The sequence below is a fragment of the Aquila chrysaetos genome, chromosome 3 (assembly GCF_900496995.4).
Source record: "Aquila chrysaetos chrysaetos chromosome 3, bAquChr1.4, whole genome shotgun sequence".
Taxonomy (NCBI): Eukaryota; Metazoa; Chordata; class Aves; order Accipitriformes; family Accipitridae; genus Aquila; species Aquila chrysaetos.
In genome coordinates, this window is record NC_044006.1 from 17574961 (window position 1) to 17601175 (window position 26215).

Here is a 26215-nt window from a genome sequence, read left to right on the forward strand (position 1 = left end):
TCCCTAATCTCACAGACTAAAAAGTGGACAGAAAGCATCTCCTCTCTTATTTTTCTAGTGTAGGTACAGAACAGGATACATGGGTGGAAGAGAAAGGCCCCAATTAGGAACGTGTGGAGAAAACATCAAGAACAGTTCCTCTGTGAAATACCCATTCGTCATGTGCTGGACTGTATAAATCGAGGCTGTCAGCAGTTAAGCAGTACCCTCCAATCAGTTATCTGGAGAAAACCTTCAAGGTTCCTGGACTGAAGAACCACAAAGGCAACATCAAAAAAAAGGCAAGCAACATTTTAAAACCCAAGGGTAGACAGACAAGCAGTTTGCGGCTACTAGTTGTGCAACTATTGCATAAGTTTACAAATTATACTTTGCATATTATCATTACATTTGAGGGCACCATACAATCAGAAACTCACTAAAATTATTTGTTTCAGTACAATTCTGAGCCAGCCTGCCTGTGGTTCTTTCTTCCTCTCTACTCTCTCAAGACAGCTTGCCCTGTTTCTTCATGGCAGCAAACAAAAAGATATTCTCTTTCCTGTCTCAAACTCCTCCATAAGGAGCTCTAGTTTAACAAATTATGCATACCAGATTGAAATGTGCTGCATTAATGATCCTAAACATCCATCAATGGCAGAGAAAGTTGCCACGCTTGATCTGTAAACACCTCACTGGACAAATCTTTCAGAATCAATTGCCATTTCAGAAGTGAAGAATCCAATCACTAATAACACCTGGGCCTACATATGAAGTTCAAAGTGTAAAATGGCCTGAGGAAAGCATTCCCAAGCCTCTGCAGATGAAATCAATAGAGAAGACATCTTCCTACTGCAACCCTATTAAGTAGGTGGAACAGCAGTTATGAGACATGACAGAGGGAACACAGCATGAATATAGTCTTTAAATCAGGCTTTCACTTCATCTCTCCAGAAGAGAGATTTATCCTTTACGAAAAAAATGTAGGATGCAACAGGTTTAATAGAGCTCATTGTCACAGCCTCTGAAACCCCACCCCATACTAAGTGATGATGTAAGAAACAACAAGGTTAACAGCAGAAAAAGAGGACCCATCAACATTTCCAAACTCCATCATTCATACAGGGTCCCCAAAACTAACTCATATAACTGAGAACATCTGGTACACAGGGTACTTGATAACAAATCAAGAGGACCTGCACCCACTTTAACTGGTAAAACTTGCATACAAGTACACTTGCTAATGAAAAGCCAGACTTAGAAGACTGACATACCCATTTTGGAGCTTGATTTATTCTGTGCCATTACAAGCACTACTATAAGCCATCATCCAGCATTAATGATGCACCTCAACCACGAAATAAATTATCTTGCCTATCACAATTTAATATTAACCACTTAATAAAGTCAGAACTACCAGATAACTGAAGAAACCAGTCTTAAGAGAGTGGAACTGGGTAACAGGCAAAACAAAATAATGAAACCGGTTTCCTCTACAGAAGGAAAAAAGAACTTTACCAGGCTTAGATCTCTTTTTCTTTTTTTTCTTTTTCTTTGACTTGGACTTTCCATAGTCTTTGGATTTTCTTCCTTTGTTCTTCTCATATTCTTTAACAGCTGAAATTAGACAACATTCCAACTTAATTTTTAAGATATATACACACTTATTCTACTTATTCATTTTTTTTAAAGACCTCCACAATTTCTTTAGATCATCAGGGCCAGTTCACTAAAAAAAAAAACCAACAAGAAAACATATTTGTAAGAATTCCCAGCTCTCATAATTGGAATGGTCTGTTTTAAGTCCTAATTTGATTGTCCCATAACAATAATTACAGTAGCATATGGGAGAAATCAACTGTATGCCAATGCCCATTTACCACTTATGTGCTTCAGAGGTTATTAAAAAGAAGATACTGGGAGATTTTTTATATCCGTTTTCTAAATTATTATGGCTGAACATATCAGTAGCATTGTGACAGAAGTCTGACAAGAACAAAACGGCAACTCCCCAAACTCTAGTACAGTTTCAGTCAAATATTTTGTTTTCATGGAAAATGGAGTAACAACTGGTTCGATTGGCTTTAACTGCTATTCTCTCACCATCTGTTCTCCATTCTATTTTTATGGGAATAAAAAAACACCATAATTTTTGAATGATTGGGTGATGTCCTTCAATCAAGTCCATCCTCAAAGCATGCTTCCAGAGTGCTTGCCATAAAGTATAATCCTGCTGCAAGGTAATATGCACAAACCCTTGCTTTCCATATCCTAACATCGGTTTACAACTCCTGTCTTTCAGATTTAGGTGTCTGCAGCAGAATTTCTAGATACTTAAACAGCTCCTTAAGTAAATTATCTTGACTTGGTCGAGACTATAGGTGCAATCATAAAATCTATTACAGAAAGACACCTTGCATCTCAAAAGGGCTTTGCCCTCCAAGTGCTTAGCTGATTAAGCCACTCACCATCCCATTTAGAAGCCTATTTCAATTTCTGATTACTGGTATCAGAATAAGCACCTAGACACTCTAGACTAAGAAATCTTCTCCTGCACAAAACATTTAAGAACCCAGCTGGTCTCATGAAGCAAACCAGTGTATTATGTTAACCTCTTTCATACATGCTAATAGTAAACTCCCCAATTCACAACCTAACACTACACATTTATGGTACAAACAGCTCACTCTGAGAAACTGGAAGTCTCAGTCACATTCTACCACCTATGATAAGCATGCAGGAGACATGCTTATTAGCTTCTCCTCAGGAGTCTTCAGCTCTGTATCTCCCCATCCTCTTAGACCTTGAACATCTCCTGCTACTTTGCCATTCATGTTCCTCTTTCGGCATGTCATTAGTGATGGCTGCTAAAATTGTGCATTGCCAGCAGCCACATTAACTGCTGACACCAATGGCAGCTTGCCACACCAATTACATGTCTTTCAAAGGCAGTATGACTAGCAGCACAAAAGAAACCTCATCCCCTCTCTACTACCATTTGTTGAGGGGGGGTAAAAAAAAAAAAAAAAAAAAAAAAAGGAAAAAGAGGTTCATATTTAAGTCTCAGTACAGAGCTTCCAACTTCCTTCTTATTGTCCTTTGTCCTCATCTCCTAGTCCTCCAGTGGTCAAGATCCTCTAGGTACCATTTCCTTCTCCCTGCTCACAGGGATGCAAGTAAGTTCTGCCATTTTATTCTTCCAGAAGGGCAAAGAGAGAATAACTGAGGTCAACAAAGGTAGGAAAATTTTGCATCTTTTAATTTGAAAATTGAAATTTGCATGGTCAGATCACCTGATTTGTTTTAAGATATCCAAGCGCACAGGGTATGCTACTTCAGTCAATACCAACATATCCATGACAAATATGACAAAAAATTGTCACATTGTTCCACACTTTTTCCCCTTCAGCTTGGCAGTATGTCTTTTAAAAATCTGAAAAAATACAAGTATTTGCAAATTTTTGTATACAGCTATCTTCTTGACTGCACAACACAGTTAATGCAGGTTTTCCTAATAAAACAAAAAATCTGCAAAGAATGAGTACTATAAAAGGGACCTTCCAAAACCCCTGTACTGAAGAATCTTTTTGTCTCAAGTTGTTCCTTATAAACACTCTGAAGTCCAATCATTTCTCACTGAAAAAAGACCAGATAAGGAGGCTACCTAGGTTAGGAGCACCCTCACAGATTCATGTGATCAAAAAGAAAGGTAAACTGCCCTATATAATCCTAAAAATTCATCACAAAACAACTACATCTTTAAAAAGGAGTTTTTGGCAAAAACATAGAGACCTAAGCCATCTCAATTTCCTTGAATAGCAGAGAGACTAAGGAGGAACAGGGTGAGTACTCAGTCACATCTTCTACCACCACCATGAAAGTTTATTGTCATCTCTATATGCCATACTCTCAAGTAAGAAGTGTCCCACTGAGTCAGCCCAATGAAGAGACACTAATGGATCTCATTCAGACCTTCCTACAAGGGAAGGCAGCAAAGGATACCCAAGAATAAACAGACATGGTAAGTACTGACTGACTACTATGACCAACAGAACAATACAGTATCAGGCAAGTAAGGTAATCTTCTCAAGACTATCTCCAGAACAAAGATCACCTGTTACAGACAGAATAGTCTAAGCACACAATTTTTGTGTTTTCCTGATCACTGTGACTCAAATTCTCATCACTTATGTGAAGGAAAGTGGTGATGTAGTAAATCTGGAAGTATGCGGCAAACTATTTATATATGTTTATTTATTTATATATAAAAATATATATGTATTATTCATATATATGTGTGTATACACACACCTCACCCCCTGTATGGCTGTTACGCACCTATACTAGAGTAGATTCCAGTACAAACAAGGTTACACTATACCACTGATCAAAGTCATGAAGTAAAGTTGTTTAGAGTCCTTTAGTAGCAAGGAGTGTTGACTACCAGAAGTAGTCAAATGCTATTAAAAACCAAAAACCTACAAAAGAAAAAACTAGGTCATCCTGCCTCCCCTTTTCCTTTTTTTATTATGTTCAGATCTCTAAACAAGTTCAGGATTACTTAAAACATTTAATGCTTTTGACAACCAAAAGATTAACAGAATTAAGACACATGCATCAAACAAGCACACAAAAAAAAACCCCAAGAATCTTTTCATGCCCTTAAATACTTTAGTACTTTTTACATCTTAAAAAAATATTACACACTGACTGGGAAGAATAAACCCCAATGTGTATAGCAAGAAAACTTATAAAATTCCTTATATTGATTCTTCATTTGAAACTACCATAAAGAAACAGTGAGATAACACCACTTACATTTTATACTGTACATTCATAAAAAATTAAACTCTCTAAAAGAAGGTATATAGAATACTTTCTACCAATATTATCAGTTCCTTTCAATGCTTAAAACTTTTCCAAGACTTTTCCACGTTTAACTTCATGTTAAACTAAAAAGGCGTACCATTTTCAACTCTTTCTTTTTCTTGAGGCTTCCGCAGTGATCTCACTATGTGTTTCTTGGTTTGTTCTCTAACAGTATGTCGGTGACTATTTAACGCACTTACAGGACTTGAAGTTCTTCTCTTTTCTATTTTTTCATCTCTATATGGGGTACTCCTCAGGGCTATGTGTAGAGGAGCATCTACAAAGAGAATAAAGATGAAGTCCAAGCTTTAAATACTTTCAAAATGTAAGTCTACTTCACCAGCAGCAGTTCTGGTAGTCCATGTGGAGCATTTCTGATCAGACACACTGCTCAACTCACAGCTTGTCCACAGAAAAGCTTTTAAACAGAAGCTGATTTAAAGGCTAAAACCTGTAACACTTTTGCTGGTTTGGTTTTGGGTTGGGTTTTTTGTTGGGTTCCCCCCCCCCCCGCAAAAGAAACCATGGATGCAAATGCATTCCCTAAAGCTCTATTCTTCCAGAAATACTGCAGCTTTGAAGAAAGATGGAGAGAGAAACAGCTTAGTTTGGGAGAGATATGGGTCAGGTAATTTTTATTATTAGTTTCTTTAAGAGAAAAGTGGCCCTGTTGAATTAGTTACAGGAACCACAGCCTGTTCTCAAAAGTGTGCTTTGTAATGAGGTATATAGAAGTGGCATAGAGAAGCTCTGCACATCTAAGGAAGGGCAGTTTTTAAACACATACCACTGAAACAACAGTGTTTCAACAGAGAGTGAGATGCAAGAATTCAGGATCACTACCTAAAATTTGTAAAAATCACGTGATAGACACGGCTTCATCTGATATTCCATTTACTATTTAAGTCAAGTCAAATAGTTCTCATCTTCCTAACTACAGCTAGCAACTCCTACTGAAACACTCCTGGACACGGAAAAAGAGAGGTGAAGCTGATAAAAGCTAAGGCTACATACATGGCAGGTAGGACAGCCACACTAAACGAGACAAGTACACTGCCGTTTTGGAGCATGACACCAAGTATCTTGGTCAATGAAACCCAAGTAGCCAAGGTGTCAGCTTGCTGACTTTCATCAGGAACGTCCAATTCTATCACCACAAGCATCTCAAAAGTTCAGTGGATACAAAAGGCAACTTCCTTCTTGTCTTAAGACTTACATGCCAGCTGGATTTTCACTTGGACACCTCTAATTAAAGAATTGTGAGCAGTACCTGAAAGCGACTGAAAAAAAGAAGGAAGAGAGTCCAAGAGAGCATATTAGGAGAAGAAATGGTATCAAGTACTCTGCCCTGACCAACATTTCAAGTTGAAGCTATAACAAGGCACATTAACACATGTCATTACAGAGCCTTCCGAATCAAGTAGGCCTCTTCAGGCAAAAGAAACTCCAAGATCCAGAAATCTGAAGGCCATCAGATGACTTTTTCCCTGGTTCTCTAACTCTGAAGTTGCATTAGAACTTAAAAAAAAGAGCCATTCATAGTATTTCTGTAACCAAATTGTTACCTTCTAGTCACCTTCCATAGTACTTTACAGCAGTCACAACAGAAGACAGAAATTAGACCAACCTCCAAATTTCCACACAAGACTGTCTCATAAGGGTACCTTTTATCCAGTAAGGCAACTCACTGTTGCCTTTCCCTGGGTGCTTATTTACCTCAAGAGCTGCAAGACTGTAGAAAGTAACATGTTTTGTCCATGAAGAACTACCAAAACCAGAAGATACTCCTTGGTAAGATACTGCAGTATGTGTATGGCCTTCCATTTTCAACAGAACTAACTTCTCTTGCAGGAGTAAGTACAAAGAGGGTTTGTTTTTGTTTTTAACCACAGGTCTACTTTTGTACGACTTCTTACTAACAGAATTTGCTCATCTGAGGAATTCTATGACCAATGGGTTGAACAAGACATCATCCGTTCAGACAGACAAAACATTTTCCCATGGTACACGGTAGCTGAAAAATAAGATTAAGGTACTTCATAACCTGTTTGGGAACAGTGTCCTAAAACTTTCTGAAATGTAAACTCTCTGTAGCAGTACAGGGTGAGAAGTCACATAAACAAGCCTTTCTTGAGCTTTTCTGATTGTGCACCATCTTGCATTAATTCTCAAAAATATTTATGGGAACACCATTCTCAGGGAACTCCAAAATTATAATACAAAAACCTATGCAAACCAGAAAACCTTAATTTAGGCCGCTTAACTTTCCCCTCTCCCAACTCCATTTCATGAATTAACATTTGAAGAACCCCAAGGCCACCTTGATCCCACCACTCTTTCAAAGAGCACAAGGCATCTGGGATTCCCGTGGGCTGAGATCTGTGCACACAGACTATTGGTGGAACAAAACCATATTTCGAGTCCATTAGTTTTTTTAGCTTTGTAAGATTGAAGTTTAAGGACATTTTTGCCAAGAGTATGTTGTATCTTTTACGACACATAAAGGTTAATACATTTCTGTAAGATTTTTCAGCCACCAGTAACACTGTCCTGGGAGAGTTCAAGGGTACTCTAACATACACCGGATGTATTTTTCTTCAATAACTGACAAAAAATAATTATCAACAAGCCTGTTAAATTCTGAAACACCTTTTGTTCCACTGACAAAGTTTAGAGTGTCTGTGAGATCTTTGAGCGCTCTGAAATATATCTTAGGAATTGAGACTAGATTTGAGAAGAAGATGAGATTAAATAACTGGAAAGTTATCCTAAACTTTTGGGAAAGTAAATGTTAAAACTTGTGCCATGAAGACCCAAACTTGTAAGCCTTCCACATTTAGTGTCCTGTTTCCTCTCAATACAACATTCCAAGTATAATTCAGACAGGCCAATTTATAAAGTTGCCCGCAAAAGAACAAAGAGCAATTACTTACCGTAACAACCACAACCAAGAACTTGTATTTAGGCATATGCCTTTAAAACTTGTACATTCCCCAAGTTCAGACCTTTTGTGTTGGCACCACCTGCAGAGTGGGTTCATCTTCCTGACTCCCTAAGCCAACCTTCACTCTCCAGAAGGTTTCCTACTCCTCTGCCTCCTCCCAGTCACAGCAACTCCTGATTTGCTGTTTCAGGAAAGGCCAACACAGAGCACACAATACACCATATTTACATGGACAACACCTTCAACTTTTGTTAGTGCTATAACAAACCTTACTTGCAAGTCACTTGTCCATGTAAGCACTCTACTGAGACTACCAGGCAACAAGATGACTGTACTGTGAGTCTGTAGTGAACAGCAGGATCGTGCTCATAGAGACTCCTATGTATTTCCTAAAACTGTCTATGCAGGTCCCATGAAGACACTTGCACTTGTCTTACAGAGATATCCTGAGATAAGACACAGGGTAGCATCTAAGCTACAACTTCCACACATTCCTGATCATGACCAACTCAAAACACAAAATAGCTATTAGTACCCTTCAATACCTCTATGATCCAGAATATCATTTATCATCATTAGAATTACACTATTCTCTACAAATAGACCACAAAAGCCCTCCTGACATCCAGAGCAGTGAACAGTTCCACTGTTCTTGAACAGTGACATTGTAATTAACCACCAGCAGGTTAGTTTCTAGCTCAGATGACACTAAATACCACTAACAGGAACAGGAGATATGTTCATAAAAAACTGGTGGCTTGCTGATTAACTGCCCACAGCCCTCTTCCACAGAGTTCTTTCAGGCCTCTCCTTTAAGCCTGGGAAAAGTATCCTCTTCCATATAAAGAGCTGATCCAGCGGCAGTGAAGGTCTTAGAAACTAACAAATACAGACCTGAGATATGAAACCACTTCAGCCATTTAGAAGCCACGAGGACAGAGCCTTAAGAGAACTTACACCTAAGCATGTCAAGACTTGGTGACAGACAAGGCAATAGCTTTCTGTCCAGTGGAACACAAAAGATGTCAGACCCCAGTTAAGAAGATAACTCAGCCTTCACAGGGAGCAAAGAGACCGAATTCCCAAGTGTTGCAAATTAGAAAATATTCACCATCCACAGCTGTAAGATCATTTGCTGAGAATATCCACTTGTATTTCCAAGAACTGAAAGACCACATACCATCTTGACTTACAGCTGTAGTATTTCACACAGCCATACTCCACAAACTAAATGCAGTATTCTCAAGATAAGCCAAAAAGACAATCGGCAATTCTGCAGAACACAGAGGGTGTTAATGCAGATCTTCACCTACTCCAACAAGAAACCCTCTGTTTGTAGGTCACCCATGCACATTCCACTGCCTAGCAAAGAGGCAGCCGTCAGCCAATATTCAGGGGAAACAGGAAGCCCCCTCGAAGGGTCACCCTGAAAACCACTAAGCCACATGCCAGAGGTTCACATTAACAGCTATCAGTTGACAACTAGATGCCTTAGATGTTTAAGTTGTCAAAGCAAGTTTGCCAACCTGTTGCCTATACACGCATGGTTAGGATCTCATCAGTAACATGAGTAAAGATGAGACCACTTTTTTCTTTACACAGATTCCTGGCATTAAGACACTTATACATTAACAAAACACACTGTAACTAACTCTGAGGAGGCAGAATTTTTTAAGAACAAGGTCATGTACAAAAATTTAAACCTAGTGACAATATGCATGTTTTTTTCTTTAAGTACCTTTTACGGACTCCTCAGTAGGGACAGATTTTCTACAGTCTCTGAACTACAAATCACAGGTCTGTTGCCATGAGGAAGAAAAGAAAGCAAGGAGAACAGCAGAGCCAAGGCTGGCAGCAACTTGCCAGACTGAAGCTGCCATTACATACCCACATAACAAAACTGCAGCCTAATACTGCACAGCATTTTTAAAGTCTCAAAATCAGGTTTAACTTCTATTAAAGCAAAACTCCTCAGGGGAACTGAACTATCTCCTAGGAGTGTAAGGGTATCAACTGACAAAGTCCCTGTCAGTATGACAGTTGTGCTGAGGGCAGCATCAAGTCTGTCAGCACTACTAAGTGGTTATTAAGAGCATTAAGAGTACACCAGACACCTTAGTGAAGGTTTTGATAGCATTTCCTTGCACACACATTATCAAATCCCCTACTTGTTCACATCTAATGAGGTTAGAACTTCCTGACAAACCTTCAGTACCTATAGTATACCTAAGTATAGAGCGTTTCAAAGGTCTGACATAAGGTACACCAGCTGTGCAAGCACTGAAGTCTGGCACAAGTTGACTTTCAGATTTCAGAAAAATTGTTCAACACAAGGGCTTGAACTAAATTTTGTTGAACCTCCAAATGAAAAAGATTTTACTAAAAAATGAAAGCCACCAATTCAGAAAGACTCAAAGTCAAGAAGTTAAGACATTAAAGTCACGAGTTGAAGGTACAAAGAATGAAATGAAGCTATTCCATGCCTTGTGCCCCTGGAGTGGTCTACATCAGGAAACAACAAACTTCATTAAAAATAACCTTTTGTAGGCACTTCACATAAAATAACATGGATAGACAGGCATCTGAAAAAGAAAACTGACACCTTCAGAGGAAGTGTTTACAATAAGTGTTTGCAGGGCACAAGTCACAGTATGGGATGACATACTTCCAACAGTAAACTGATTGTGCAGAGAAAGGGAAGGGACAACAAAGAAAAAAGCCTATCCTAAGGTTAATGCATATGAAGATGGAATGTGGTTCTACTCAGGTTTTTTTATTACAGCAATCAACAAGTAGTAACTAACTGCCAAAAATTTTAACACATACTATACCACATTCAATTTCAAGTGATAAATTTGATAGAACATCTCAATTTGAACCGTCAAAGACTTAAGCAAGTCCTTCCTGGAAGACAGACTTTGAGAAGCCATCTGCAGGCTATGCTCAAAAAGCTTGTTTTAAGCCTGTGCATCTACTTATGTCTGTGCAGGTCTTGATTCTCCTCTTTAACAGAAGGGCTGCAGGTGGCTCTATAATGCACCTGCAGAGGTGAAATGCAACTTAAGAGCTGAGAGCAGAAATGCCTGCATCTTCTATATTCCAAAGGGACACAAAAGCAAGTGCCTTATTCTCTGTAAGGACAATTCTCTCAGTGAAGACCAAATAGCAGCAATACTCACAGAGGTAAGTATTATAACATGGGGCTGGGGGAATAGTTGTTTCATCACAATGATCTTGCAATATTTCCTGATAAATTAAAAAGAGGTATTGCCTGAATGCATCCAGTAGCCATTTAAGTCTGCATCATTCTGTTCAGAGTAGTAAGGCATATCTAAAATACAAGCTAGGCAGTGGTAGTTCCTTCCCCTCTGTTCAATGAAGAGCCACTACAGAATTTAGAGAGAGATACGTTTTGAATTTGCCACTGCAAAGTAAGATCCTTCTTAGGGAAAAGGGAGAGACAGGACAAATCAGTTCCACATTAACCTGTCCACCTCACTCAAGTTTTGAAGCCAACACCAAGTGGCATGATTTACATTTCAGATGTTGAAATTTCAGTCTCTGCTTTAGTGCAAAGTAGTTATACTTAAATTGTTCCTTCCTGCATCCCACAACATGGTCATTGAAGACCACTTACATCCATCTTTTCTATGTGTCAAAATTCTGATTTTAAGCACAAGGAAAAGGTTTTGCTGAATATTGCATAATTTCCTAGAACTTTAAAAACAGTAACTATTTTCACTTTAAATACAGACAACAGTCCACCCCCACCATTTACTTATTATTTTAATTTGATGTGTAGCAGAAATAGTAAGGAGTTCCAGAACTCCAAAATAAAACTTGTGAGATAAGAACGTGAGTGTACTAAAGCTTCTAAAGCAAGAGTATCTCCAAGCTTATGGAATAACAAGACTCATGATTTCTAAAGTCTTATCTGTTAGAAACTGCCACCTTTTCTAAAGCACTAAAACCTATCTAATATAGTGAAGTATAAGAAAAGAAAAGGACATTTGTACCAAAAGGTAAAATGATTTAAATATATTCACTTTGACCAGGAGAGTTTTTGCTCACAAAAGGATTGTAAAGATGAAAAGTAAACCCACTGTGTACCATACTTAATTATGTATTCAAAAGCCTTTGCTCTCACTAAGCAGTACTCCTGAAAGGCCTTTTAAAAAGATGACATAAAAGCATTCAGCGGACATGGAGAAAGTCTTGCTTAGCAGGCTATCTTCCAATACATGTCATTAAGAACAGAAGAGACGCTTCCAAAAAGACAGAACAGAACACAAAATGCAACAGTATGAGCTCATAAACCCCATTAACTCTACCTCAGAACATGTGGTACCCCCACAACAAAAATTAGAATAATTAAGAACACAATGAGTTAAAAACCAAATGGCACTTAGTATCAGACATACAATATAACTGATATATGACGACATTACTTTTCCTCATCAAGAAAAACCTTACTGTAGCTCCACAACAACAGGCTTTGACAGTGAAGGTGACTTGAAAAATTTACAGTCCACCTTCCACTTTGATGCACTGTTCAACAGCTGTCAGCACAACCCAGGGGCGATTTGCAGGGATATGCTATGAAGTACATCATCAAAACAATCCAGGTTAAAAGTATCCATCCACAAATGGGGAATGAAAGGGGTGGGGGCTTAAAATAAGCAAATACAGTTACAACTCAACACCATAATGAACTACCTGCCCATGTGGCCAAGATGATATCATCAAACCAACAGTGTACACATGGGGGAAAGGATAAATGAAAGGGTCAAGATCTTGAGTCACTAGTCAGTTCATTCAAGACAAACACAGGAAAACAACTTCTCGAACCAAAATAATTATGCAGTTACAAAAAGCTGAATAGAAGTCCATTTATGGAAAAGCACGTGACATGCAAGCCTATTTTGATCACTGTGCAGTTGTTAACAGCCATTCTTCATAAAGCACTCGTCTCAGGTGTGTTTGTCAAGGCAGTGTTTGGGTTTCATTTAAGCTGCATGCAAAGTATAATACACACCAGTCGGCACACCCTAACGAATTTAAAGAAAAATCTTCCTCTACCTAACCAAATCTTATCCCTTTGCATTATTTAAGGTTACAGAAGTATTTGGGGCATATAAGTTTACATGTAGTAGCAGTATATTATGTTACACTTATTAGGAACAGGCAGTAGCCCCTCAAATGAAAAAACGGTTGCTGGACACACTAGGGAAAGCAGACATGAAGCAAAGTAAAGCTAGATATATTCTGCTGTAGCGAGTTGTAGCTCAGTGAACAACTTCAAAGACTTCAAAATTCTTAAACAGAGTATTAATGAAAGATCAAATGCAAAGACAAAAAACACTGGGGAATTCAGCAAAGAGAAAGCTGGATTCTATAAAACAGGCTCAATCAGAATACAAAAGAGAAGACAATTTTTATGGACCTGCAGTACAAAGGGAAGTCAGTCCACAAGAACAAAGTTTGGATAGGTTATCAAAAACAACACTGCAGTTCACAACTAGACCTAGATTGCCACTCTGATGTTACACAAGACACTAGGAAGAAAGTGCTTCAGAGAGTAAGATGGAGAAGCAGAAGTTAATGTGATTCTGAAGACTGCAAAGTAATATAACATAAGCATTGACTTTTTTTTTTCCTAACCATTAAGTTTTTATCCCTTTCCACTACCCCTCAGTTGCGTGAGGATCTTTTTCAAGTACAGCTGTAGCAATTACTTTTGTTAAATACTAGGACTTTTTTTCCCCACAGGTCCATCAATGAGAACAGTAAATACTGCAGAAAGTGGTACTGGATTTCTAGCCAAGTATACTCTTGAAGTCAGACCATGACATGTAAAGACCAAGTAAGAAATAGGAGAGCACTGGAGTTACCCAGACTGTTTCCTCAAGACAGAAAAGGACAATAGTCTTTGAACAATACTAATTAGGTATTTGTTAAGCCAGGGGAAAAAACCAAAAACAAAACAAAACACAAAATCAGGAATTCAGGGAATTGTAGTTTTGAAAAAAGAACAGAGCTTTAATACTCAAGTGAGCTATTACAAAGGAATAAGAGAAGCTGCACAGTTGGTTCATTACAGAACATGATCTATACTTCTAGATAAGGTAGTTCCTTCAGTTTTATCTTCTCTAAAACATAATGTTCACACATATTATGCTGCTTGTCCACAAAGAAATATGCTAAGATGGAGCCCAAAAGAGACTCCTTCAGCCTAAAAGAAAATCTATTTCTGCTCTTTCCAGCTTGTCCTGCCTGCTGCTGTTGAAAAAAAGGAAGAGATCAGCAACATACTTACACAGCGAACTAGCTGCAGTCCGTCCTCTTTTTGACCTTTCTTGATTAGCTTTTTCAGAAGCCAAAGAAGCTCTGGTTTGAATATTTCTTTTTACAGGGTTCTGCTGTGATTCTGCAGCCTTCTCCACTCCATGAAAGTATTTCAAGTGATAATGCAATAACTTGGCTTTGCGGAAGGATTTTGAACAGTCCAAGAACTTGCATCTAAACTGGTGATCTTGATCAACAGTTGCAGCTTTTTTTGATGCAAGAAAATCTGCTCTCCTACAAGGTTTTGTTACTGTAAGAACAAAACAGATAAATTCCCCCATGCATTTGCTATATTTATCAAATGGTTTCCTAAACTTAAAACAACAAAAAAAGGTAAGAAATGGGCATGCATACAATCATGTTAGCTATGAAATGCTTAAAATAAAATTTTACTGCTGTATCTGCCTTTAAGGTCAATAGCTTTTAAGGGAAAACTCTGCCCTACTGTGCTCTTAAAAATTGGCTGTCATGATGCCAGTGTTTTTATGAATGAGTTATCATCAGGAAACAACATTTTGCTTCCATAACTCCCTTCCCCAACAGCTAATATCACTGTATATAGTGCTACTATAGATATGAGGCTGAATTACACAGATTGTGTATTTAGTCAGAACACTGAAGATTATGTTCTATCAAGTATTTATTTAATTCTTAGTAACTGTTCACATCTTTGGTGAAAGCACTTTCCAAGGAAAACAGTTCTGCCTCTTTGCTTATAATTATTTTGCTGCCTGCTTTCTGGATGTGTTGTCGTACCACCAAAGTCTGGTTACTGCCAAGAATAAAGGAAGCAGTACGTCAGAACTACATTTTTCAAGTAAAATTGAAATAAATTTCAACTTATTTTATTTATTTTAATTTAAATTTATTTCAATTTTCAAGCAGCAATGAAAGAATGAAACTAAGCAAAAGGAAAATGGCTTGCATCTGTTAAAAAATTTCCCCAATGAGCTATAGTTAATTAGTTTCTCAAAAAAAGCAAGGAAAGTCTTCAGACTCAAATGAAAGAACCTTAAGGCATCTGTTTTAAAGAGCACTGCTGTGCAACCCAGGGCTATACCTAAACTTGACCTGGTAAACTCCTATTTCTTCTTCCAGCATTTCAGAAACTTTTAATTCATGTTTTTGCTAAGAAATACACAAAAGAAACATTTTGAACTAAGAGTAAATCAGATTACTGTCACCAGTATCTGTACTCAATATAACAAAGGAGAGGTAGAAATTTGGAAACACACAGACATAAAGAGATCCAGGCAATTATCCATCACTAATATGCACACAGCATCAAAAAAACCTCTCACCAACTAAAGGTCAATGGAAAGGAGGTGTCGTTTTTACAAAACAGCTTCCAAATACAAATTTTCCATTTGTTTTGCCAGTACTAAAATATTATTTCCATATTTACAAGTATTTTCAAACTTGGAGGATTAAGAAAGATGAAGCGGTTAAAGCCAAGACCCAGACCTAGCAACAGTGATGCAAAACTGAAGGTAGGCAGCACATGAATGAAAATTAAGACATTATATTAGAAGTAGTTGAAAACAAGGAACACAAAAGGACCCAGAAACATTACAAACAAAAGTGCAGAAAGAATAAGACTTTCCACAAGTGCACATATGCAGGAACGCATTGAATGGGAGTGTTAAAGGTAGTGTCGACACAATCTTGGTGTAAGAACACAGGACAGCTTGTTCAGAAATTTTTAGCATATAGCAACAAAAATGGTGAGTGTTAGTGAGCTGCATACTTAAAAGTTATGTCATAGCAAAAGAAAAGCATCCTAGACAGCTGTATCTGAAGAACACTTAATTTAAGTACTGTGTTATGACAAAGAAACAAAACTTGAAGTCATTCATAGAGAAGAAACAAGTAATGGTACTATGGAGGCTGACAGACGGGGAAGGATTAAGAAGTCATATGCATATCAGACTGGTTAAACAAAAGCTATTCAGTTAATTTTAAGAACAGTACAAATGAAGACACTGCTTTTGGGTGTTTCACAAAAATAACGACAAGGAGAAAGAAAAAGACATTTTGGTGTAGCCATATTAAGAACATGCTGGCAGGGATGCCACTTTGTTGCAGTCTTATTACCATAATTGCTTAAAGCCAGACAATTGGATCACGCTTGCAGAACAACAAAGTTTGCCAATACCAAAATTGAAAGATACTGTACACCATCAAAAGTTGCGTTCATAAAGAATGAAAAAAATATTTCAGGAACGGTCAGTGAAATGACCTGTGGGTTTAGTGAAAGCAAGTGCAGAAAGGTTCTCTTGACAGTAAAGCTAAAAAACAACATTCAGGACAATGAAAGAGAACTTGTTTCTACTTAACTAACATGAAGATGGGAAAACTTAACTGCAGCAGAAGTGGGTAATAGGGTCTGAAGATTTAGCCAAAAAATATTACAAAAGATGACAAGGGAAACTATTATACCATCACACAAGTGTCATGATGAGGCCCTGTATCCAAGCTCAGAGCAACTCCCCTCCACTGAGACAGAAATTCTGGAGAAGATACAGGGAATGGCTTCTAACTGATCAGCTACAAGTTAGAAGAGGAGCACAGGATCATGTCAGCTGAAGTTTAGAAACAGAGGTAACAAAGACACAGGGTAAGGAAAGCAGACAAAAACTTAGTACAACATGCAAAAGGAATCTATTCAGAGTAATAAAACCACAGACAATCCCTAACAGTTTGAAACAAAGCTTAAATTATTAGCATCACCAGCACATTTGGGGGCATATTCCTGCTTTACAAGTAACACAATAAGAACTCCCTGAAACCAGGGCTCAGCAGGAAACTGATGCCCAACTCCACCACCCAGGAAGGCCTCTGAAGAGCCTGTGCTCCCAGTCAAATGCTCCAAAGCCGACCCATTACACCAACATCTAAGGGGGGGAACTTCCATCCTTACACATACATACAATTTTTGCTCACAACACATGGTACTAAAACTGGTTTCTATAGAGAGAAAGTTTTGCTCTAGTGGCTTCAGATTTTCAGGCACTTGCCTTTTCAGAGGAGCTTAATGGGTGTTTTCTCCAAGTACAGAGGGAAGTTAATGATAGACCTACCACTTGCTATTTCTTCCATGTTTATAACCAAAATTAAAACTCCTCACCTGGCGTTCAATTAGCCATTACAATATTAAGCACACAGACTCAAGGTCAAGCAACAGTGTCTCCTTTAACTTTCACTAGAGAAAAAAAAAAATCCCTTCAGCATTCAAGTCAGCAACCTCTCTCACTTCCTGTTGTGCTGTGTTATCCAAGGTTCAAGCTATGACCACATTCAGCAGTAAGTTTACAGTAAAATGTCACCATGCAAAGCTTCTGAGTCCACAAGAGATTTCCCCCCACCCCCCCAAATTCTTTGTTTTAATTGACTCCTGCTGGGACAGGACAGTTTAGCAGCAGCACAATATCTTGACTGAAAGTCTGTCATCCTGAAGCATCTTCTGCAACACATTAGTAAGCTATCCCAGAAAACCAACACTGCACGTAACACTTAGCATTTTCCCCCAATTCAAGTTGGCTAGAAACTGCAGCAAGGCCATTAGATCTTCACACACAACTGCCTGTTAAACTGATGAGATTTCTAGTCTCTGTTTCCTGGTCTCCAGAGAAACATTAAGTGAAGGTCAAATTATTCCTTCACCTGCTGTTAAGTTACACAGATCAAGTCTCTCCAGAACTTATGTTCTCCGGTGCTTCTGGAGATCTGTATTATTTTCAAGATTATTTGTTTGTTACTAATACCTTTCTTGAGCTGACACTTTTTACACTGTGCTTTGGATCACTTCACACCATTGGGCTAACTTCCTGATTAATTACCCATTTATTTGGTCTTATGTCCTCTGAAATCTTGTGGTGCTATTCTTGAGCTCACCAAAAGTGTTCCTGTTCTTCATTTTAGCACCCAAACCATGTTTCTTCCTTTATTTTCAGACACCTCTGTCTTTCAAGGTCTCAGTTGTGAAACAAAGAACATCTTGCCTAATTGCTCTTCTCAAACTACTTTAGGTAAGGACAGCATCCAACCATTTCCAGTGCATCCAGAATTCACTCAAGTAGATGCTTGGTGTAATAAATACATACAGCATCAATAATCACAGATCATTACATGTTTACAAAGTTGTGGTTTTTGAGCCTGAAACATTACTTGACATTGCAAGAACTACTCAAGACAATATTTCATATAATCCTCTAACTCACCATCTTCTCCCTGTGCTGGCACTAAGTTTCTAACACTAAAACCAGGGAAGTGTGTACTCTGACAAAAATCTTGTATGCATGCAGTGCACCACTGTGCAAACCTTGACATACCTTCAGAGGGGGCTAGCAGCCAGATGGATATAAAGGCTTTACCTGCACTTTGAGGTGTAACTGAAACACCACGTCCAGATCATGGTGTCTAGCTGTAAGAAACTAAGTGAGCAAGGCAGGATGGATTTCTTTACGTACTATATTGCTAGGCTTAAAATGACAGCTTTTACACTATCTCGAAGGATCAAAGCCTACCTAGGTAAGCTGCAGGATAAACAGGTGCTCCCTCAAACTGGATGCAGAGATACGCTTCTTAACTGAAACCCAAAGCTAAAAGTGACAAAATTAGAAAAACACATGGTAAGTATAAGGCAAATGGAATCCCTGATGCATGTCTATGCAAATAAAAAAAGTAATCTTAAGAGTTCTGGGAAATACAACTACAAACATGACAGCAGATCTGTGCAAAGCAAAGGCAGCTCACCATTAAAGTCAAATCAGTTTGTAAGAGTAAAACCACACAGACAGCTGTAGAGTGCTTCTAAGCCTGTTTTCAGATATATGAAACAGAACTTTAACTGGCTGCAAAAATTTGCCAACAGACCTGCTTTTTTGAAAGGCAACTTGATTTAGCTAAACCCTAATCACTAATTCTGGTCCCTAAACATTAGAGAAGCCAAAAAACAGCAGAAAAGAATTTTTATTCTCTAGTACATGTAATTAATCAGAAGTTTGCTGAAAATTTCAAAAAAGGAACTTACATTTTGACACGCAATGCCATATTGCCCTTTCAGAACACATTACAGACATACACATTTTAAAATATAACAAGCATATAAACAGTCCAAATTGTATTTGCTGTTAGAAATATCTGCAACTACTATAAGCTTTGAATCATCTACCAACCCGTGACTGGGAAAACACTCTTTTAAAAAGAGCACTTTTGTCCTTAAAAATCCCTGATATTCAAATGGTATAAGATTCATGTATTTCCTATATATCATGCAAATGAAAGCTAGTACTACCAGGGTGCATCACTCACCCATGCCGAACTAACACAACACACTGAAGAAAATGAAGGTTATTAATTTTATTATGTTTTGTAGTATTTTCCTACAGGAAGAGAATTAATTCCCATCACGTGACTAGAATGAAAGACAAATAAACAGACAAATAAAAAAGTTAGTATCAGGTTACAATGTTGCACTTATTATGAAAAGTTATCTTTGACCTTAGCTCTCGTGCTTTATTTTATAAGAATCTTGTAAGGAAAAAAATACCCTTTTTTCCACCCACACCGCCTACTCTGACAACATACTTCTCACCTTTCCAAACCCCAAATTTAATACACATGGCAGTCTGAGAACACAACTGCTTGACATACAGTTATTAATATTTGGAGAGATGTCTATCTGTTCCCTTGATAATTACCCACAAAATAAGTTAACTCAGCTTTCAGCCTCCAACACCAGTTATTTTAGGACAGCATGCTTAGACTCTTTAACAGCCCCCCACCCTACTCCAAGCAGAAAGCCACTGGCAATTTTCTGAGACATTTTCAGATCCCACACCAAGAAGCCTCTGCCATGGTGCCGTGCACATACACTACTCCCAGGTGAAAGCCCAAGTCCTACTGTTCCCCCATCAGGCAGCTCATCGGGACCGGAGTGTACAGGCACAATCCCACAAGTAAGACAGAAGCACGTACAGGAACAGAGATCTACTTTTAACTACAGAAGATATATCCATGATAGGATCTACGGATTTTGAAACTCTTGCATCAACAAACCACTCGTTAGTGACATTGTTAGTGACATTTTTAATGTTGGTTAAGTATGGAAATGTAGATTTATTTTTTTTTTGTACCTGGAGTTCAGGTGACAGTATTTACTCAGAAACACCCTGTACAATTCTTATTCCCCAACCTTAAGAGTTTTCTCCAATAAAAACACCTGCTTGTCACATCTGGATGTCCATCCAGGTGCATGTCTGGCATTTCTAACATTAAATGAGGTGGCTTTAATTAAATGAAACAAAATTGTCCTGGTTTCAGCTGGGATAGAGTTAAGTGTCTTCCTAGTAGCTGGTACGGTGCTATGTTTTGAGTTCAGTATGCCAAGAATGTTGATAACACACTGATGTTTTCAGTTGTTGCTAAGTAGTGTTTAGTCTAAAGTCAAGGGTTTTTCAGCTTCTCATGCCCAGCCAGCGAGAAAGCTGGAGGGGCACAAGAAGTTGGCACAGGACACAGCCAGGGCACCTGACCCAAAGTGGCCAACGGGGTATTCCATACCATGTGACACCACATCTAGTGTATAAACTGGGGGGAGTGGGGGCGGGGGATCGCTGCTCGGGGGCTAGCTGGGTGTCGATCAGCAGGTGGTGAGCAATTGCACTGCGCATCATTTGTACATTCCAATCCTTTCATTATTGCTGTTGTCATTTTATTAGTGTTATCATTATTAGTTTCTTCTTTTCCATTCTATTAAACCGTTCTTATCTCAACCCACGAGTTTGACTTCTTTTCCCGATTTTCTCCCCCATCCCACTGGGTGGGTGGGGGAGCGAGTGAGTGGCTGCATGGTGCTTAGTTGCTGGCTGGGGTTAAACCACAACAAAAAACCATGCTCAGAAGTGTGGATTTTCAGACATCACCACAGTGCTGAACTTCATATCAGAATTCAATGAGTGCCTATTCCTGAATTAACTTTAATCCAGCTCACTCAGGTGCTGACAGGAGTATACAAGCCATACCAGAGGCTTTGGGTAGGCAAGCAAACCAAGTCATGTTCCCACAGCTTTACTGCTTGTATCCAATTAAGCAAGCTCAGGAGAAGGCCACATCCCACATGTCACATCAGTGTGACTGGCACCACACATGTAGGTATTACACATCCAGCAGGAATTCTCCCCAGTTTAAGTCCAAATGACAAATGCTTAGCAATATATACACTAGGAAGTCAGAGGGAAGTGGTAATAATGGCAAAAGGTATTCAAAGGGATCAGAGTTTTTTGAACTCCCAATGGTTCAGTCACACACTAGCATTATACTAGTGTCCTGCCCCACCTACCTGCCGCCAAAATTATGCTCCCCAAATGCTGAAAACACAGAATTCAGAAATTCTACCTTATAAATTTCAAATGTACAAGTGAATTCCTCTCCCTACTTCCTCCCTCACAAAACATAGCATCTCACCCCAACACATATTATACAAGTTCAAGGGAATAAAACAAGGCAATTATAAAATGCAACTATCATCAAGAGAACGTAAGTATGCAAGTAGAGGAAAAAAATCTGCTGGTATTTTAGTTCAACTTCAAACCCTTAAATCTGTCAATCATTTCCCTAAAGTTTTTTCACAGAAGAGATTTCCCCATCAGCAACAAATACAGAGAAGTAACATTTTTACACAACGAAGCCTGTTTTGTCTATTTGTTCTTTCATAGTCAGTAGAAGCAATTTGTTTGCTGTAACCCATAACACATACTGCTGAGTATGTACCATCTCTTACTACATTATAGCCCTGAACTCAGATCCCCAAACTTTTCTGTTTTCAAAAGAAGCCTTCTCTGAAGATGATCATACAGCTGTGACAACACTGCAGTTCACATACACCAGTAAGAATTTTCAAAACACCTTTGATTTCATAGTTACTTGAAACTAAGACATTGTGAAGCACCCTGAAAAGCTTTGCATCCTAAATGAGTACTTAAGAAAGAAAATAGATGCCCTTGAAGGAGGCATTTTTAACAGTATTTAACCACTAACCCCAAAGCTTTGTGATTATACATGTTATGGTACCAAGTAAAATCATCTTTATTTCTGAGAATATCCCATGACTACTTGTGAGAGACTGAAAGAGTTAGTGTCTCAAACATTGTGGTGGGGCAAGTTCTGCTTAAAGACGAACTGCACAGCAAGGAGCCAAGGTGAAAAGCCCATCGGCAACAGGAGGGGGAGGGCATGCTGGAGGGTGCGCAGCTCCCTGTTCTGATAAGCTGTTCTGATACAAAGATCAAACCATGGCCCTGTCTGCAGGGAAGGAGAAGTTACTCCACAAACAACCCCCAAACCCAAAGGCTCACAAACTGTTCATTAACCTGACGAGTTCGGGTGCCCGCCCGAAGGAGAGGCAAGGATGATAAAAGGACACAAACTGAAGCTCCGGGTGTGCAAGCTCACCAGGACTGGACCCCTCAGCTGACTGGACACCTCGGCTGACTGAACCAACACTGGACCCAGGACAGGTGAAATCTTTCTCTCTTCCTTTTTCTCTCTGTCTTCTTCTCTCTTTCCTTTTCCTTTTCCACAATCCCTACACCTCATCCGTTTCAAGATATAAACCGCTGACCAAGCCTGAGACTAAGAGTAGATCCAGCCACCCCTAGACCCTTCTCTGAGGAGGAGTCTGGAAAGCAAGGGGGTCTGCTCTGAACCTTGTAACTCAACAGGAGGGATCTCCTTATTCCCTGAATTGATGTATATGGTTACACAGTTTACAGAAGTAGTCTTATGCCAATTCCTGTTGTGAGAAACCCTGCCACCTACTACCACGCCTCCCCAGTTCAGTTTGCTTCTGTCATGAATAAAATCTTTAACTGATCGTTTGGTGTCGTTTCACCTTAATTTAGCCCGAGGGAATTTCGAATTAAACACGACTCCCTGGTCTGTCCAGTCTTGGTCGTGACACTACTTCTGGATTATTTTACAAAGGCAACAGCAGCAGATGCCTTCTTAATACTGCATTAACTGTTTGAAGAACATCTGTAACCATTAACACAGTTTTTCCATACAGTTAATACAGCATGTTCTTTCAAAAAGCCAAGATTTACCATTCTCCAAATTCTCAGACCTTATCAAAGTTGTGGTTTGTCAATCTATAGTGCAGTGAGTACCTCCAAAAGATTACACAAAACATTAAGTGTCATCTTAAAAATGCTGCACTTGAAACTGAAAATTTGCAGGAATTTACAAAATAAAAAGCTAAATGGTTGTCAGCTAAAAACCAAACTTTAAGAAATGCAGTGAGTTTATCATGCAAGATCACTGAAGTTAAAAAGCATTTTGTCATACCGTTTTCCTATATAAAGCATGTCCAAAGGGTGACTGTATCCACTGTTGTGGAAAGCTTTGCCATACCTTCTCTGCTATTAAATAGTTTGTCAAAGGCTGAAAAGTGAGTATTTCCAGACATACTAAAAATTCTTTCAATTTTCAAAACTGCTACAGCCTGCTCTATCTCTTAGAAGAGCTGTCTCTAAGGTGCAAGTCCTGCACACTTCACCTCAGAGCAATTCAGTTCACTGTACCTGTTTGGAGCCATGCCTGTACCTGCACACCTTCTCACATGCCTGACTGGAGTCACAACAGCCACCACTCTTTCTGCTTGCCTGAAGCACAAGATTCCAACAGGATCAAGAAGCACCACTGTTTTTTAGCATTTCTTTGCACTCCCAGTGACACAAATGTCTGCAGTCTTTCCATTAAGAACTCCAGGGACATCTTCCCGAGATCCAATGAAGGAAGAAAAAAAAAAAAAAAAAAAAGAATGCTCTGTTGCTGCTACAGCAGACAGCCCCTCCTGCCATCCACAAAAGCTACTTCAGCATGAGAATTTGCAAACAGGACATGGCTATTCATCTTAAAATTACATTCAAGGATGCCTGTTCAGTTTCAAGGGCACCTTAGAGGAGAGGAACTTCAAATTCCGAAGGAAAGAGCTCACAGCACTAGCTGCTAATATTGCTGGCACTGCAAACTTCTAGACAGGGTACCAGTTTAGCTAACCCAGACAGCAGACTACTACAGCAGTACCTGACAAAGCACTTGTGAGAAGCTTCACCAGTTGTCAGCACATGACCTTAAGGAAACCAGTGATATTACACTGCAATTACACAGAGGAAGTATTCAACCTAAACTTGAAAGTGTACATTAAATTGGTTCTACCTGCTACAAGAGGGGGAAGAACAAATTCATAGCCACTGGAAGGAGCAACACTTTTTACATCCTTCCTTTGCTTCAGAGATTTGCCGGCAGGCTGTCAATAGCTCATGTACTCAGAGCCAATACAGAGAGTAATGGCATTTCCTTGGCATCGGAGAGATTAATGTTCTGTTCAGGTACAACAGCCAAACAGTGATTTTGCCTTCATGAGCCAAAACAAGCTACAACGCATCAGTTTAAAAAAGTTAAACCCAAAAGTACTTTACAGACTGAAAAGGACACAGCAGCCTGACTAGCAAAAAGAATCTGCAGCCACTCAGTATCTTGCAAACTCACCACCAGAATGTAGGGAAGTAAAAGCATGGCCCCAACACACATGAACTGAAAAGACTCTGGATATACCATAGTTAGAATACAGGTGGGTAATATCATCAGCCTGGTGAGGAAGGAGAGCAAGATCAGAAGAGCTCTAATTTTTAAATAGTAAAAGACCATTTACACATCAAACCTGAGCAAAGGGAAAGAGATAAATTCCTTCCTGCACTGAAGGCGGACATCAGTGGCAAAGGGAGAGGACATTTATTTTGTACAGTTACATGAGAGTGGGTGAAAGAGGACACGTGCAAGCAGGAGGATAAGTTTGGAATAACCAACAAACAGGATGAAAGCTAGCACATACAGATTAGCAATGCTGTGCAACTGTAAATCCCTCTAAATGCTCTGTTCTACTTAAAATTAAGCTTCTTTGATAGAGCATAAACTAGGGAAATTGTAGTTCAAGTTTCCCCAGTTAGCTGCAGATATAAGTATTAAAGTTACAAAAAATAATCACAGGACAGCACTATTTTGGCATAGTCTACTATCTGTATAGGAAATTTTAATTTGAAAAAGCATGGTAAGTACACTCCCCAGCTAAGAGAAAATAGAATATATACATTATTAAGACAGACACTGAAATGTTTGAACTATTTCATAAATTTGCACTAAAAACTCTAAGTAGTCTAGGACTTAAGTACAACAAAAGCCAAAACATAAGGGTATAGAAATCCACAATCAGGATTCCCAAACATCAAGGCTACCACATACCTGCAGCACAGAAATTACAAAAGAACCTGATCTTTTAAGATGTTAGTCCAACTTAATCCAGAATTACAAACATTAAATTATAACCTGAAAACAAGCATTTGTTAGTTTCACCATTCACATGCTAAAAATATTACACCCAGTCATTTAAAAATTATGATTGCCACTTTTTGGGAGATTGCTGTCAATCTCCAAAGCATAATATCAAAACTCAGTCCATAAGGAATAAAAATATGCATTTCTCCCCCCCGTGGTTAACACTGCAAGAACACACAACTTTTGTTCATGACACACATACAAGCACAAAACACCTGGCATCAGTTGCCTTAAGAAATGTATCAACATTAAATACGAAATCAAAATTTGAACCTGTAGCAGCAGAAGGTTCTTGAGTTCGGACAGTTACAGACGAAGACTCAGTGTCTTCAACTTTTTCTTCCTGTAAACTGGCATCTGTACTGAGTGCTGTGCTATGTGATGTGTTTCCAGGCGACCCTTGTTCACTGAACCTTTGGTCAGATTCAACAGGAATTTCTAAGTGGACTAGAATGGAGGAAAAAATTTTCATTGAGTAAAACGCACACAAAAGCATATTCCAGAACACTAATGTGTGTGTTCATCACATTACAGTGGTGACAGATACCCATCCACGCTGAGACTACTTGCTGTTGTAAAAACTTGATTTTGTGTTAATGCAACACAGCTACTTGTAGCAACCCTCTAAATTTAGAGCTGCTTAGAAACACACAGGCTGCTAACTCTTTATAGCCTAAAATGGGA

At 38.8% G+C, this 26215-nt stretch overlaps 1 protein-coding gene across 3 annotated transcripts in view; it reads right to left on the bottom strand.

Annotated features, from left to right (window-relative positions):
* The window catches only part of PHF20 (PHD finger protein 20), a 74802-nt gene that overhangs the window by 21018 nt on the left and 27569 nt on the right, over positions 1 to 26215 (bottom strand). For 2 of the 3 annotated variants that reach the window (XM_030009751.2, XM_030009764.2), the window contains exons 12-15: positions 25805 to 25978; positions 14109 to 14387; positions 4946 to 5125; positions 1498 to 1596 (exon numbers count right to left, since the gene is read on the bottom strand). In XM_030009751.2, the coding sequence (XP_029865611.1) occupies positions 1498 to 1596; positions 4946 to 5125; positions 14109 to 14387; positions 25805 to 25978 (732 nt within the window). The remainder of the gene's footprint in view (positions 1 to 1497; positions 1597 to 4945; positions 5126 to 14108; positions 14388 to 25804; positions 25979 to 26215) is intronic. The other variant, XM_030009757.2, reaches the window with a different exon arrangement.